A 17,142-nucleotide genomic window follows, 5' to 3' on the forward strand; every position below is an offset into this window, starting at 1 on the left:
TTGAAATGGTAACAAATTAAAAGTGCATTAATGATTCGATAATTAAAAGGTAAAAGTTTGGAAAAATAAAATATTAAATAAAAAAAAGTAGAGATGAAATGGTATTTCCCCTAGTAATTTACGAGGCAGATTCCGTAAAATTAAGGGTCATTTTTGATAATTTGGCCCTACTATATATATACTTTTTCTTTCACCCGATTTACTTTATTTGGCATGTTCTCTCGATGGTGAAAAAGGAAATAGCGCGGAAAGCTCTCCGCAGCTTCCCGGATCAAGAGTCCTCTGGTTGATCTTCGGGTTTTGATCTTTCTTCCTCTCGTATCTTTAATCAATCCATGAGATCGTAAGGCTTGACCTTGTTCGGTTGTGGGGTCTCTTTGGGACGTCCCGCATAGACGATTAGGGCGCCGTAATGTTCTTCCTCCATTGCCCGAGTCTGGCATTAGATGGTCAGTTTGTGAAGTAATTTGATTACAGTTTGAGGGATTCAACGTGTTGGATTCTGTTTGTGAAGTAAATGGAGCACTGGATCTGCCTCAGAATAGGTTTTTTTTCTGTTCCATGGCTGATCTATATGGGCCAAAATGGTACCTTTGGAAGGGCGGATAAGCGTTGAGTTGCTCTGCATTTCTGCTTCTGTGTGCGTTTATTTATGAGCAAAAATGATTAATGGGGTTTCTTCTAGTGATGTTCATTTTCTTTTCTTTATCACACCATGAAATGCCTGCCAATTCCTGGTGAATGTAATTCTTCTGGTCTTACAATTTCTAATTATCATTAGTCTTCTGGAACCCTAAGCCGGTCCCAAGCCTAGAAAAAGGTTAAAGGTGCACTTTCGCTTGGATAACCAACATCAAAGTTTGGCTTTTTAATTCTATGTGAATATGATGAATGTGGTTGATGTGAGGTCATTGCCTTTTACATGATCCTAGGTCTTTTTCTTGATCATTAGTTAGATTGTCATTCTTTACTTAGGTTTGTTAACACAAAACGAATTTAGTTTCCCTTTTCTTGCTAACATGTATGCAAGCTGATCAGTGAATTTTAAATTTGAAGTTGTGACTTTTGCCTCATAATAATGCATCTCAATAGTTTATGTTGCATTTCTTTTGAGATACGTAATAGTTATCTGAGGGGCATGGGCATAGTTAGTAGTAATATTGTCTGCTTCAATAAGTGTGGCTCATTGTTAGTGTCTTTATAATCTGAATAGTTTTTTCTCTGCTGTGATCTCATATGCTTCTTGTTCTGTGATATACCTTTCAGATTACTATGAAGTGAAGCACACTGGTTTTGAGACTTAATTCAACCATCCATATCTATCCAACTCATCCAGATGCTCGTTGCCCATGTTCATGGACATTGGAAATGCTTTATGCATGGATATGCACATTAGAACAAGTTCTTATACTGCCACATCTACTCCAAGGTCAAGATTGGTCATGCCATATGTGATTTGGGTTTATACTTACCACTGGAGGGATTTTCTTGCATGGATTGAATTCTTCTTTAAGTTTGCTCACAAGTGTGCATTTGGCAGTCATGATGGCAGGGACAAGCTTCCTCTCACGTTTCTATTAGTTGAAGCTTATATGTAGGTTCTAAAGCAAGATTCAATCTGTGACAAGCTAATTATGGTAATTTGGTTTATTAACAGAGCTTTTAGCATTTTAACTACATTTCATATTTTCTAGCCATATGAAATAGCTAATTTTGTTAGATGACGAATCAGACATGTTCTTATCTTGTGGTTTCTACTTGTAATATATGAAGCCAAATGTAGGCTGTCACCAATGTGGCAAAACATGTAGTCTACTCATTTTGAAGAGGATAACTTTGAATTGTCGACAGAAAGTACTGTATTGATGACTTAATATCAAAGTGTCATAGAAATTGTTTTGAAAAATATTTTCAATCTAGAATCATAACCATTCTTTGACTATATATATTTATCTATATAATTTGGTCACTTTCTCTATGATCAGCTCTTCAACTCTCATGTTATCATGTTTCCTTTCAGTTTTACATTGTGAAAAAAAATTAATTTAAGGTTTTCTCATGTTATTTAATTCTACAAATCTAAACATAGGACTAAAATGGCAGATACCTGTGCGAAGCTAAATAACTTCTGATCAGATGCACGCCTACTTTAAGAAATCAGAAACCAAATTTTGGCCAGAAAACATATTTAGGCTTGTTAGGATCATACCAAAAGATTCTTTGTCATAGAATGGTTAAGTATCTTCAAAGATCACATGTCCAGTCTCCTCTTAAGAAAAATGTAACTTTCATAGGCATTGACAGAAATTACTAACATGCCATAAAAGGAACAAAAATGGGGCATTTGTAAATTATATTGAGAATGAAATGCCACAATGTAAATATTAAAAGAAGAAATAACTAAACTTTGATGATCACTTGCATTTGACTTTTCTTCGTCTTCTTCCAAGCCCATTAATTTATTAATTTAATTTCCAAAATAACTGGACTTGATTTCCTAAACAATGTCTCATCATATCTATTAGAGTGGACGGAATATTAGGTAGAGGAAACCAAAGAAAACATTAGTAAGTATTCTAACAAATTGTTTAATTAATAAAAAAAATTAACAGTGGTGTTGAGCGCAGTGGAGAACCTATGTAACTGACCCAAATAGTTGTGACAAACATAGCTTGGTTGATGATGATTATGAATTTACATTTCATATTTTGTTTTTTTTTTCATAATTTTCTGTTTCACATATTGGCATCCTTTTGTAGTTTAATTTCCAGGATGTATAGTTGAACTTAAAGAGAAAAACTACTTTCCTCATACCATAGTGTACTATTGTCATGCAAAAAGGCAACAGATATTTAACTTATAACAGCAAGACCTAATGAATTAAAATAAAAATGGCGGTATTATTTCGATGTGTTGGTATTCTCCTAAAAAAATATATGAAAAAACATGATAAGCAATAACTATAGAACTGCAACTAAATAAATGATGGGGAGTGAAGCATCACATTCATGATTTGTATGAGGTAGATGGCTACTCTGTAGGCAATGCAATTTGATGATTGAGGGGGTTTCTGTGGATAGATAAGTTGGCAAAACTGAACATGACTTGTGACTAAGATAAAAATAAGAGGATAATTGTGTTACTTCTTACAAAACTTAACCAAAAATTTGCTAGCAGAGATGGAAGATGAGCTACAGGGAAAGAAACAATATAAAAAGAATTGGTAAATGAGAGCTTACTGTTGCGTGACACCCGGAGTTCCCCTAAACACTTCAGTAAGGATGAGTTTTTCACACTTCCAGGTTTGGACGTGAGAATCCCTTCTGCAGTGTTTGAGAGACTCCAGAGGACATGCAACTCTTCTTCTTATCCTCTGCCCAGTTCCTAAGACCTTAACAGTAGTCTTTGTCTCATGATTGATTCAGTTATCCCAATAATTTAATCCATTTGTTGTCAAATTTATGAAATCTGAACTATAAAATTTATTATAAAAAATTAAATCTTATAAAATTACAATTCAGATTTTCGTTTTAGAAAAACACATTTTTAGTATCAATATTTAATTTATTATAAATATTTAGAGTCATAATTTCTGTAATTGTATTAGAAAATTCATATTGTGCGCAAGCTTTTTTATTATCTGAATTCAAGTTCATAATTTATCAAAATTAATTGTATAATCAGGGATGGAATAGTTATGTAGGAAATTATGGTCACGGTGTCTTTTTGATATTTTGCAAACATGGGGCACCCTTTTAATTTTTGCCCAATATTCTTTTTCTTATTCTTAAACTACATTCATTGAAACTAGACACTTTGGAGTCTCGTGGTTTTCATGAGAGGAGGAATAGAACTTTTAATGTGGTCAAAAGGCCATCGACTTCTTACTATCTCCTTCGCGTGAGTCTTTATCTCCTTTCAACCTTGGTTTCCATGCAAGACCCTTTAAGGTATAGAAAAACCTAGATTTGATGGAGTATGCATGAATTTGAAAGGTCATTCTTGCTTGTTTTGATGTGCAAGGCAGGTAATCTGTGTCCCTGCAAGTTGAGCAACAGCAAAGGACATTTGGATGATGGAGGAATATCCAGCAATACACCCTACTCTTTTGGGGGAACAGGATCTTCTGCTAGATTTTGACAGAGATGGAAGAAAGGTAAGACCAAGAGAATTGGATTCCCTATCCTCCTCACAAACCAGAATTATGGCTATGTTCAATGTATTGTTTATTTTGGTTGTATAGTTCATTTACATCCTAGCTATCTTTTGCTTCATTCAGTCCAGCTTCATATATAGGAAGTTGGTTAAGAGTGTCTTTAACTCAAGATAAGTTAGTGAAGTTTATTAGGGGGCCAAGTTAATGAACCTTTAGCTTGTGAAAGAACCAACTGTTTCCTTCAGTGCTTCAGACGCTTCATTAAGGCTTTAAAATTCGATGATAGACCAGCCAAGTGTTTGGGAAAAAATCTGGGTGCCACCAATGGCAGGGTTAGTTAGCTTGGAACTTAGCAATGATTGTAGGCTCAATTAGTAGGATTCTCTAGCTCCTACTAATTTGTGCCTGTGTGTGATAGAGCACTAAGCCAATGCCTGATGAAGTGTTTTGGAACATTATAAAGTATTTTCACTATCAATTTAGTATCAAAGCCAAATAATCCTCCCTCCCTCTACTCTTTTTTTCCACTCTTTTTGCACCATATCCCATGTAGTTCTCATCAATGTTCTTTTCCCTTTCTTACATTTGCATAGCTAGAATGATACTTCATGTAGCTCTCCTCCCTAAGCCAACTCATCACACCAAGTCACTTAGGCAGGAGTCTCTTTGATACTTAGCATGCTGGAGAGTGCCTCACTTAGCAACGTGAGATTATAGAGGTTGTCGCACTTCCTTTTACTCCTTTAATTTGCACCATCAGACATTGTTTGAGGTGAGGGACTGGCTTTGCTGCAACATGGAAGCAGAAATGGAAGATTGAATCCATCCCTAAATGCCAAGGCACCTGGAAGGGGTCCCGTTGAAACTTAAACATACCCAAGAGGGCCTCACTTTGCAACGTTGAGTCCAAATGGTGGAATTTACTTCTTCTCCTTCTGGCTTTTATGTTAACAATCGCCATCCCTATATTTCATCCATCAGATAAATTGTTCATGATAGTGAAGGCATATTCCCACAGCAACATTGTTGCCTTGCCACATGGTCACTTGATCCTTTAGCAGGTATCAAAGGGCACCTTCATTAGCAGTAATAGACTCAGCCGATATGCCATCAAATGACCATAACATTACAATCTGGACACTGTTGAATGAGTCATAGTTAATGATGATATCTTGTAATCCTGAAAAATGTACCTGGGTCACTGGAGCAATTTTGTGACATCCTCCAAGGCTAGTTTAGCCATCCAACAATCTTCTCTGATCCTACATTATTTGGTGAGTGGGATACACAACATAAAATCGTAGCGATCGTAGCATGACACCTTGGCAGTGGTGTAATTGTGAGTGTCATGCTACCATTATCATTTCTGTTATTTGGTAATCGAAACCTTCACAACATTACTGAATCCTTTTGCCACACATGGTTATTTTCCTAGCTATAGTTAACATTGAAACTTCATCTACATGCAACATCTTCAGTTTAATCTTCACTCCATACAATCCTTAGGTCTCCTGATTTTACCCTGATTTATTAATCCTAATTTTCTTTATTACTCGTTTGAGTATCCTGCAATAATCAGTAGCAGATATATGATGTAATACTAAGGACTGCTATATGTTTGACTCCTACTCGAGGTATTGACATGGTGCTCGATTCAATTCTGTGCATTAGTTGTAGATATCCCCACAGCTTGTATTTCTTTTTTCCTTTGTAACCTGTTATTACATTTATTAATATCATTTAGTTCCAGGATGCAAAGAAGCAATAAAGTAGATATAAAAAGAAAACGTCCCTCAATCTAGATACACTTTCATCATCAAAGCAGACGACAAAGACTTCAAGAGCTCGTGAATTTAAGTAATGACTAGCAGCACTATATGCTGGAACAATTGAGCATGAGCAGTGATGATTATATCAAGAAGAGAGATGTGTAAATACTTATGATAATTTCCCTACGACTTACCCAAGAACTAGCTACTAAATATGGAAGATGAGCTACTGCAAAAGAAGCAATAGAATAAAGAACTGTTGCTTGAGAGCTTATTGTTGAGTGACACCCAGAGTTCCCCCAAACACTTCAGTGAAGGCCAGCTTATCCTACATGCAGGTTTGGGCTCAAGAAGCCCTCCTGAAGTGTTTGAGGGACTCCAGAGGACATCCAACTGTTCTTGTTATCGTCTGTCCAGCTCCTAGGACCTATTTATAGGCTGGCCTCTTACTCATTTCTTCAAGAGCACTTGCTAATACATCTTAACCGACTGGCTTTCGACATCAAATTAGAGTATAGATCATGGATATTATTTACTTTTTCGGAAAGTGTTGATTCTCTTCAGCTAAGCCTGTTTGTTTGAACTAGATTATGATGCAATGCAATCTACAGCTTGAGGTGAATAGAGTGTAAGTTTCCCATCGAATCTTTACTGCATTCATTGAAACTAGACAGTACTTTCGAGTCTCATGATCTTTGTTCTCAAAAGCCATTTTCAATGTGCTTAATCTAAGTTTCCTTGCAATGTATTTCCATGGTAGGAGCTGATTCTCATTTTGATGTGGAGGTACAATTTGAGCAGCAACACTGGGCATTTGGACGATGGAGGAATGGAATCTGGTAGAAGATTTTGGCCTACATGGAGGAAAGGTAAGGTCAATAGATTTCGATTCCTTATCTTCCATTCAAGCCATAATTGTGGCTAGGTTCATTCTGTTGTTCATTTGGCTGCCTTCTCCATTCAAAATTCATAGCCGCATGATGCCGCAAAAATATGCGGCCAAACCTATACGAATCAACACATGTCAGAGCGCACCGGAGTCGTCTCAATGAGATTTCTCTGATGCTTAAGTCACTAAGAATGCCATAAAAATAAAACACTAAAAATATAAAAGAAAAAAAAAACTAAGATTAAGATTAAATATAAAAAATTCTCCTAGTCATACCATGGACTTTAATATTTATAGGGAATTATTACTTCAAATCCTAATGAATTATTAGATTTCAAGATTACGAGTCGAGTGTGGATCATGTCCAATTTTAATATAGAGAAAGGTCACTTGTATTAGATTTGTCAAAGCGGAGTCGGTCATATAAGCTTAGCCTATTCATAAATAATTATTACATTATTTTTTTGAAGAACAAAATCAACATATTTTATGTTCAAATTGATTCAATTAGTTGAACTGGTGAATCAATCGATTTGAGCATCATATAAGCCCAATAATGAACATGTTTTCGATGTTGAGATTTCACTACCCAACAAAACGGTGCTTCTTTATAAATCGAAAAGAATTTTCACATTTAATGTGGCTTAAGATCGTCCGGCCATGTGTAAGTTTATAAATTCTTTTATGATATTTCTTTTTTAACAAACAAAATAAAAACGGGAATAAACAAAGAAAACATTAAAATAATTAAAAATGTTCCAACAAAAACATCACCCACACTTGAACAATCAAACGTGACAACCACGTGGTCAATATTTTGAAAGATTTTATTATTCAAAATAAAATATTCCTTCCGCGTGGATACCGCACAATGAGCAGATGAAGCATAAATATATTAATTTTTTTATTATTTAAAAAACTTAGAGGTGGATAACCTCTTTTATTCTTATCTGAATATTAAATGTTTTTTTATTTACTGCTGTGCAATTTTTGTTCTATCTACTGTTCGTTTGTAAATAATAAATTGTTATTTAATTGTTCAAGTGATAAGTATCTACGTGTGTTTGAGTCACCTTGAAGTGGTAACATCAATATGACTAGGCCGCGAGTCATTAAGTTGTTTTTTTCTCTATGCTTATCGAGCTCGATATGACTCTAAATAGACCGAGCTAGAGTGACTCGTGTTCGGACTCACCAAGGCTTAGGGTGACGAAATTAGTAATATTTGTTTAAGTATAATCAAACTAAATTAATTTTAATAACTATTTAAACTTAACGTTTATTATATGTAAAAAAGAGCATTTTTATACGAATAACGCTATTATTTATTTATCTTTAAAAAATCATGTTGAAATATCGTTTTTAATGTGATTTACAGCAAGTCCAAATGATTTATAAATCTCTAGCTTGTCAACTCATCCAAAGAAATGGTCAAAGGGCAAGATCAACGTTGACAGGCCGCAAAAGTCAAATTATACTACCAATAATTTCAATTGGTTGACCCGATTCTAATGATATAAATCACTGGGTCAAACTGAGGAAATCCAATTTGGTGATAATAGTATGGTTTGACCCGAAACTTAAAGTCCTAATCAAATTTTGTTTGTTTGTTTTTCATAATTTAGACTACTTATTTTTTTAAAAAAAATATGAAAAAGCTCTATTATTAAATGAATAAAAATAAATTTAATACATAATTTTTTTAAAAAACTATTATTTATTTTTAAAATTGTGAAAAATATTTATAAGATATGATACGTTCCTTTCAAGCCACAAAGGCACCACCTACTCAATCCATACCGAAGATAATATATATATAATATTTATTATGATTTTTTAATTTAAAATAACGTGTCGGCCAAAAAAAAATTGACATTTGACTACAACTCACAAGAATAAAATTAAAATTAGGCTCTTATTTGAAAAAAAAAACAAAGAGAGATTTAATATATTTTATTTTGGCATATTAATCTTTATTTTATAACGTTCATCCAGTACCCCGGATATTCTTATTATTTTAGAATTTTGAAAGGCATTTTTGAAAAATAAAGTAAATGAGATTTTTCTATTTGAGTAATTTTTAAAATGCTAAACATATTTTATTGTACATCTAAAGATGTTTTTTAATTCTAATGAAATTTTTAGAGGTATTTTAAAAGATTAAATTTTAAAGATATTTTGAGAATTAATAAAAAAGCATTTCCATGTTATGCTTGGTTTGATACAACTCCAAATAGGTTGCGCTTAGTATGGGTCGAAGAAAGATCCATTTGGTATGAGCTCAAACATGGTGAACTAGCATGGCTTAATTTGTGTTATGTTTGATCGTGAGACCGTGGGATCTCGTATAAAATTGTTGAGGTGGTGGATTCTATTTTTTATTGAAGGATTATGTCCGACTAAGTTGGGTCCGTAGGTTGTGACTCTGATGTGCAGTTTGGATCTACTAGGTGTGTCGGACGCACGAGACAACTCGAGTCGTGCCGAGTACGACTCGAACCGCGCTAGATGCAGGCCTACCGGATCGGATCATGAGCGGCCCGACATGGTGCACACACCCAGGTCCATGGGAGGAATAAAAAGGGGCGGTGGGGGTTGAGAGGCGTCCCGGGGCCGAAAAGAAAAAAGAAAAGAAAAGAAGGGAAGAGAGCGGAGAGCGAATGAGCAGCTCGTGAAGACAATTGCACGCACCACAGCAATCGCTATGAATTTTGGCCCCTCGTCGATCGCGAGCACCAATCGAAGCCAAAGCAGCAGGAGGAGGTAACCGCCCTGAGGAGGAGGAGAAAGAAGAAGGGTATCGACGCATCCAAACTTGAGCCAGAGCCGGAGGAACGGCCATACTGATTTCGATTCTTCTCGCCGTGTTTGCTGTTCCATGTCCGTGATTCGTCTCCTCCTCCTCCTCCTCCTCCTCCTCCTCGCTGCTAATGCTGACGTGAGTTCAAAATTTTAATTTCGATCCTTATTTCCGTGTTGGTTCTCGTTCTCCCGTGCTGATTTTCAGTGAAGGTGAAATTTTGGGGGGATTTTATGATGGTTACATGTTTGTGTGATTTGTCCTTGTGGGATTCTGGTGGAAAGTCTTGGACTTTCTGAATATAGATTAGGTTTCGTGCAAATATTTCGAAATTATAGTTTTCTTGCAGTGGGAGTTGTGGGATCTGGGTCTGGTAAGCTCATTCTAGGGTTTAGCTCGTCAAAATCTTCCCCTTTTTTCCGTTATGCTGTTGTTATTCTTAGTGGTATAGCGTTATTGGATCGATCGGATGCTGTTGTTCTCTTCCTGTGTTTTCTTGTATGCGGCGATCTTGTGTTAGTTCCCCAAAATTAGTTGTCAGTGGGAATTCGCCATTTTTGCTAAGAAAGACCAATTCTATTTTCTTGATTGAAGAATTTGACTCGTTGTTGAGAACAAACTTTTTGACTATCTGTTTCTTTTAAATTGATGTATCAATATTTTGGCTTTGTGTTTTCCGTTGTTACTAATCTTTTCTTCCTTTTTCTCCTCTGCAACAGGAATTTTGCTCTTAGCTTTCTGATGGCAGAGATTGTCCAAACGTGTTCCTAAGGAAGGGTTGGCGTTTTGGTAAGGAGGGAAGGACATGGTAGAGAATGAGTCTTGTTTGACCAGGAGAACATTGAGGGGCTCCCTTGAGCAAGAATCCGAGTGGGCTTACATGACCTACCAGATCCTCCAGATTAAAACCAACAAACGCCCGCCATCCGTGGAATTCTTAGAGCTACAAGAAGCTAAAGTGAAACGGGAAAGATCCACTGAGCTTCCTCCCTTTCAGGAAGAGACAACATTGCCTCTAGATGAATCCGGCTGCTCTAGTGGTGGTGATGATGATGCCGGTTTCTCTGATACAACTTCTCTCATTAGTCAAATTGGTCGTGATATGTCTATCAAGTGCCTCCTTCATTGCTCCAGATCAAACTATGGCATCCTTGCTTCCTTGAACCGAGCTTTTAACTGTCTCATACGTACCGGCGAGCTCTACAAGCTGAGGAGGCAGGCGAGCATCATTGAACATTGGGTATATTTCTCTTGCAACATACTTGAATGGGAAGCATATGATCCTTATTGCAGTAGATGGATTTCTTTGCCAAGAATGCCTCCTAATGATTTCTTCATGCGCTCTGATAAGGAATCATTGGCCGTGGGCACAGAGCTCCTTGTTTTTGGAAGAGACTACACATCTCGTATTTCTCATATCGTGCTGAGGTATAGCATTTTGACAAATTCTTGGTCTCAAGGTGTGGAGATGAACTCCCCTAGGTGTCTGTTTGGATCTGCCAGTTTCGGAGAGAGAGCTATCATAGCCGGTGGCATAGATGCCCGAGGTAATATATTGAATTCTGCCGAACTCTACAATTCCGATACACAAACTTGGGTTAGTCTTCCTAGCATGAATAAACCAAGGAAGATGTGTTCAGGTGTGTTTATGGAAAACAAGTTCTATGTGATTGGTGGAATGAGTAGCCCTACAGAATTGCTAACATGTGGGGAAGAATACGATATCGAAAAACACACTTGGAGAATTATTCCCAATATGTCTCAGGGGCTGAACGGCCCTAGCGGGGCACCTCCCCTCGTTGCAGTAGTTAATGATGAATTATACGCAGCTGATTATGCAGAAAAGGAGGTTAGGAAGTATGACAAGCAAAATAACTCTTGGATAACTTTGGGCAAATTGCCCGAGAGGCCCGATTCTGTGAATGGTTGGGGGCTAGCTTTCCGAGCTTGTGGCGATCGTCTTATCGTAATTGGTGGACCTAGGATGCTTGGGGGTGGAATGATCGAGCTCAACTCATGGACTCCAAGAGATGGACCTCCTGTCTGGAACATGATTGCCAGCAAGCATTGTGGGAGTTTTGTGTACAATTGCACTGTCATGGGCTGCTGAGTTGTATCGGAAAACTCTTTTCGTGTGCTGCTCAGTTAAGGTGGATATGCAAGATCGATCGAAAGGGCATTCGATACTGATTTTGCCAGGGTAAATATCGACATCTGCCTTCCTGAAATTTCAGATTTTACATCAGATTTGGTACAAGACTTATGTAGCCTCTAGTCCCTGATTGTGATTTACAACTGAATACTTTTAACCCCTTTCGAGATTGCCATCCAGCATGAGAATTTTCATGAGGATCGTGCAGTATCGGCGCACATAATAACTTGATGTAGCTGCATATTCCTAGGCTTCCCTGAAAGTTATAATCTTTGTTAGATTCAAAGTGTACCATTCTGCCATTTCATTGTTACCTCTACCATGAGGAAATAAACCTGTTCATCACTTTCTTGTATTCTTTTCCCAACCTAATCATTGTTTGAATCAATCTCATCTCACATTTTCTAGGTTATATCCTCCTAAATATGGCAGTTTATTTTATGGCATTCTTCAATCTGTTGTATCGATTACTGTTAGACAAATATCGAACATGGAAATTTTCACTGATGGAAGTTTGCAATTTCATACTTGTTCATATGATTGTAATATTAGTAGATTGTTCAGCGAACACAGTCAGTTAGTCGTTGCGAGGGCTGGCGGCGGCCATCTCCTGGCTCCTCGTCCGCCGGAGCTTCAGGGACGGCGACTTGTCGATCGGCGCACTATCGGCGGTTTCAGTCGCTGACTGCGGCGGTGGCGGTTTCTCCGACATGCGAATGAAGTTGTAGGCGGTGGCGCCCGACACGGTGCCCACCACTGGGCCGACGAAGTAAACCCAGAGCGAGTTGTAGATCTTGCTCGCCACAGCCGGCCCGAGCGTCCTCGCCGGATTCATCGATCCGCCAGACACAGGCCTGCGCATGCATGTCTTCCTCTTCTTCTTAATTTCTCGTCCAGTTAATTAATTACTCTAATTACAATTAATTAATTAATTAGATTAATTAGTTTACCCGGCGAGGATGGATGTGATGCACACGGCGGAGCCGACGGCTAATCCGGCCAACTCTCCGACCTGCATAGTTCGGTTTAGTAGAAGTTAAAATGGATGGGAGGTGCCGGAAAAAATACTGACGGCTCTAGTGTCGGTGGCGACGGCGGCGGTGACGAACATCATGGTGAAAGTGACGATGATTTCCATCACGAGGGCACGAGCGGCGGTGCTAGAGGGGGTAGTGACGCCGAGGATGGTGATGGGGTGGAGCAGCTCCCGGAGGATGAAGGCGGCGACCATGGCGCCTGTGAATTGGGCTGACCAGTAGAACGGAACCTGTATCCATGGGAAATGCCTCGCGACGGCGAAGGCCAAGGTGACGGCGGGGTTCATGTGCGCGCCGGAGATGTGCCCCACCGCGTAGATCATCACCGTCACGACGAGCCCTCCGGCCACCGACGCCCCCAGCTGCGACACCACCCCCGGGTTGTTCCGGTTCAGTGCTCCGGCGCCGCACGTCACGAACACCAGCAGGAACGTAGCGATCACCTCCGCCACGACCTGCACGCTAGCTCGCCGTCGCAATTCTGAAGGCGATTTAAGAATGAGATGAAGAGTTTTAATTGACGGGAGACCTTTCGGAAGAGGTGGGGCGGAAAGAAGTCCTTGAAACTCTTCTGCCGACGGAGTCCGGCACCGGCACCGGCCCAGGCGAAGGTGTCGGCGGCGGCGGCAAAGTTCTGGGCCGTGATCACCTCGATGTCATGGATTTCGTTGGACGAAGACATCTCCGAACTACTCACTGCTCAACTGCTCACTTCTCTGCTTTGCTCTGTTCCGCTTCCACCGAGCTCGCCCTGCTATTTATAGAAGAGCAGGACCCAAATGTAAATAAATATAAATGAGGGTCTGAAAACTAAAAAAATACTTGAACTATATTTAAGTCCTACAAAATTTGGAATTATTCATTTTATTTCGTTTATATAATTATATTTATCTAATGACATGTTAAGTTATCTAATTTTCTAAAATCATGATCATAAGCTATTTCATTCACGGAGACGGGGGAACGCAATCAAAGAATGTTGGGCATCTGGATTGGCCGCCGTATGCGCTTTTCGATTTACCCTGATGATCGGTGGGAAATTTTCATGGGACTAAATCAGCCACCCCCAAGAATTGAGTCCATGAGACTGACTGGAATTTATTTTTTTTTTTCATTCACGAAGAAAAAAGTATCAGTTATAGAAGGTCGCCTCGGTGAAGAAGAAAGAGATATATTTTTGTAAACTTGGGTTATCTTTTTATTCTCTATATAAGATAATAATGATAACATTGATGCACTGAATTTTATTATTTTTCACCTCTTCGTTATTTCCTCTCCAACTATTTTTTGAATTTGACTTAAAGGTGGAAGGAGCACAGTTACAATAGGTATAGGTTAAGCAGATTGAATCTTATGGTGAAAAAGGAAGAGGTATATCTTTATCAATTTAGATTATCTTTTCACTCTCTATATATAGAGAAATGCTATTATGAGCGCCGGCTTCCTACGTGTCCGTGCGCGCCGACCGTCGACCTCCACGCGCTTTCGCCGTTCGTTCATCTCTGTCCGACCACCAACGACCGCCGGATCGGACCCGTTGGAACCGCGACTCGCCGGCGCACATTTCGACATCGGATTTCGACCGAATCCGGCCGAAATTCCAGCCGAAACAAGGGCAACAGTGCCTGGCACCACTGTCGGCCGGAATTCGACCGGATTTCGACTGAATCGCGGCCTGAGTCTTGCCGCGATCGACGCGCCCGGCGCCGGCGCGTCGACCGCGGCTGGAGCCCGGCCCCGATTCGGCCGGAATCCGACCGAATTCCGGTCAAAATCGGCCGCCGGTGTCTGGCGGCGATTTCGGTCGGAATTCGGCCGGATTCCGACCGAATCGGGGTCGGAATTCGGCCGGATTCCGGCCGAATCGGGGCCGGAATCCGGCCACCGCCGGACCGCCTGCGAGTTGCGGTTCCAACGGGCCCGGTCCGGCGGCAGGCGGTGGTCGGACGGCGATGAATGAGCGGCGGGAAGCGGCGATGGTCCGAGGAGAAACACTGTACAATCGGACGGCTCGGATGATCGGACGGACGGACGGCTCGGATGGAGGCGTTCACGGGGCGCGCAGGGAGCTGTCGCCCAGGATAGCAAAATTCCTATATATAAGATGATGATGATAACATGAGTACACTAAATTTTATTATTTTTCACTTCTTCATTATTTTCTTTTCAATTATCTTTTCGAATTTGACTCGAGTGTTGAAGGAGCCTCTCGTCAAAGTTCACTTTGACCTCCTTTTTAATCTTTTTCTGTCCTTTCTTTAGTCGGAATCTTTGTGTTGCTTGGCCCAATAATGATCGATCGAGTAACTACTGTTGTTTTCGGTAGTTTTAGGATGGATTATAAATCGTCGAGATATGAATCTCTGTAAAAACTAATTCTCATAAGCTAGCTTCTTGGAATAGTAGCACAAGATGAGATGAATGCTCAATAGAATGAGAAGAATCGATGAATTCGATCAAATTTTTAGCATCTGGAGGGATCTATTTATATCAAACCCTTTGTGTGAGTGGCTATGTCCTTTGGGTAGGATCAGATCTCCCTTCTGGTCATCAGTTGTCGGATCTGGATCCAACGATCCATTCGATCTGACATTTCAGATCAAGTCTCATCTCAACATCTTATACAGTCATCAAGTGCAAAGTGGCATCTTATACAGTCATCAAATGCAAAGTGCGCCGACAAAGCGCCCATTGTGTGCGTGGCGCGTGGCGAGCTGAGAGCTTACAGGTGCGAGCACATGCTCGCCCGTGAAAGAGAGCACATGAGCTTTTTGTATTAACACCATTAACACAACATCATTAAAGGAAAGGAAGTCCATCGAAATTCTCCGATGTGGGACTATTCCCTATGCATTTCCTTATATAACATTAATTAACAATTAATATTATTCTGGATCGACTTTAAACAATTAATTTCTCATTCATCCTTAATTGATTTTAAGCAAATTAATAGTCTAAATCTATCTACGCGAAACGTAGATTTCGATTTTGAAGTCAATTATGACTTTCATTAATTAATGACATTTTGATTTTTTCACAAAACTGTATTGGTCCGTTAAGTCTTCAATATCCAACAACTACCAATTCAACAAAGTCGATCCGATAACTATCAACCCGACATCTTATACACATCCAACCCACTAAAAGAGCTCTATCGAGAATATATTAAGAAGTCAACTCATCCTTTAATCTCAATCAGATCCGAAAGCTACTTGTGTTTCACCGTGCATATTCACTCTAGTCGCTCATCTCATGTTTTCATAGTTCAAATGAGGAAAACACTTAAAGATAATATTTACAAACTCATTTTTATATATAGCCTTCACCAAAACCACTCAAACTTTGTCGAGACTTGATTAGAATAATTACCTCATAAAATAAAATAGTGCCAAACTAGTGAATTGACGTGTAGTGGCATATAAAGTCAGTCTTGTCATAGTTAACTTGGTTAAATAAAATGAAAAGTAATACCTAATTTTTAAGGTTTTTTTTTGTTTTTAAAATGTCTCTATTATTTAATATTTTTAAATATTATAATTTTCACGTGTTTATTCTTTATATTCAAAGGGCGAGGATTAGGTGAAGTCGGAGATAAGGGATTGAGCAATTAACCTAATGACATGTTTATTATCCATTTGAGGCCTTTAGTGATGTTTTAGTACTTGTCGTTGCTCTCAAATGAACCTTGGATTATTGGAAGAAGCTTAATTGGATCATTTTGTCCTAAAATAAGAAATAATTACAATAAAAAAGTATAATTGTCTAATCAATAAATGAGTGCTAGAAAATATAAACGATCCACTTGTCATTAGATCGAAGTCACATGCGGACGATTGGTCTTCTTCACTATTCTCGTGTCTTGTCCTAAACAAGCATAATTAGATCTTTTATATATGAATATTCTTAAACATCAAGATCTATTTAGCCGCCCCTAAACGTAGATTAAGTGTTGTTTAGGTTCCTTTTGTTTTGTTTGTTTCTGGTGGGAATATATCATTTCTTAAGGAGTATGTTTAGCCCTTTATTTTAATTTTCTAGGGGTAAAAAATCAAATGGATGTTATATACGATAGAATTCATATATATCTTCACAAGAATAATCCACTTTAGATCCACATCCTTATAATTTTATTTTTAAATTTTATCTAAAAGACCTCATACCAATATAGATATCTCCATCTTATAACATCAAAATCTTTTTCATGCATTTTCAATGTCGGACTTTGATTGTATCCCAACAATCTACTCCTCAAATAAAAGACTACTAGGAGCCCTCCTTAACGGTTTCAACGAACCCTTTAATAGGAGCTCCTAATCATTCCTTTATGATGGTCCCCACA

The 17,142-nt window shown here is 38.7% G+C and overlaps 2 protein-coding genes and 1 long non-coding RNA gene across 3 annotated transcripts; 2 read left to right on the plus strand and 1 right to left on the minus strand.

Moving 5' to 3' along the window:
• Nucleotides 1-3,832: 3,832 nt before the first annotated feature.
• LOC141826800 (uncharacterized) lies at nt 3,833-6,765 on the plus strand. Its single transcript, XR_012601651.1, has 3 exons — nt 3,833-3,950; nt 4,028-4,156; nt 6,686-6,765. It is a non-coding gene; the product is annotated as an uncharacterized LOC141826800 (long non-coding RNA).
• Nucleotides 6,766-9,437: 2,672 nt separating this feature from the next.
• On the plus strand, nt 9,438-12,154 carry LOC141826798 (F-box/kelch-repeat protein SKIP11-like). Its single transcript, XM_074714101.1, has 2 exons — nt 9,438-9,752; nt 10,334-12,154. Exon 2 carries the CDS (start codon nt 10,420-10,422, stop codon nt 11,722-11,724), a length of 1,305 nt encoding a protein of 434 aa, XP_074570202.1. The 5' UTR covers nt 9,438-9,752; nt 10,334-10,419; the 3' UTR covers nt 11,725-12,154.
• Nucleotides 12,155-12,159: 5 nt separating this feature from the next.
• LOC141826799 (aquaporin NIP2-2-like) lies at nt 12,160-13,509 on the minus strand. Its single transcript, XM_074714102.1, has 4 exons — nt 13,333-13,509; nt 12,839-13,258; nt 12,717-12,778; nt 12,160-12,620 (listed from the first exon to the last, which is right to left on the minus strand). Exons 1-4 carry the CDS (start codon nt 13,483-13,485, stop codon nt 12,344-12,346), a joined length of 912 nt encoding a protein of 303 aa, XP_074570203.1. The 5' UTR covers nt 13,486-13,509; the 3' UTR covers nt 12,160-12,343.
• Between the last annotated feature and the right edge of the window lie 3,633 nt (nt 13,510-17,142).

Source organism: Curcuma longa, chromosome 4, assembly GCF_044706935.1.
Source record: "Curcuma longa cultivar G26 ecotype Majalengka, Jawa Barat chromosome 4, ITB_CL_G26_1.1, whole genome shotgun sequence".
NCBI lineage: Eukaryota > Viridiplantae > Streptophyta > Magnoliopsida > Zingiberales > Zingiberaceae > Curcuma > Curcuma longa.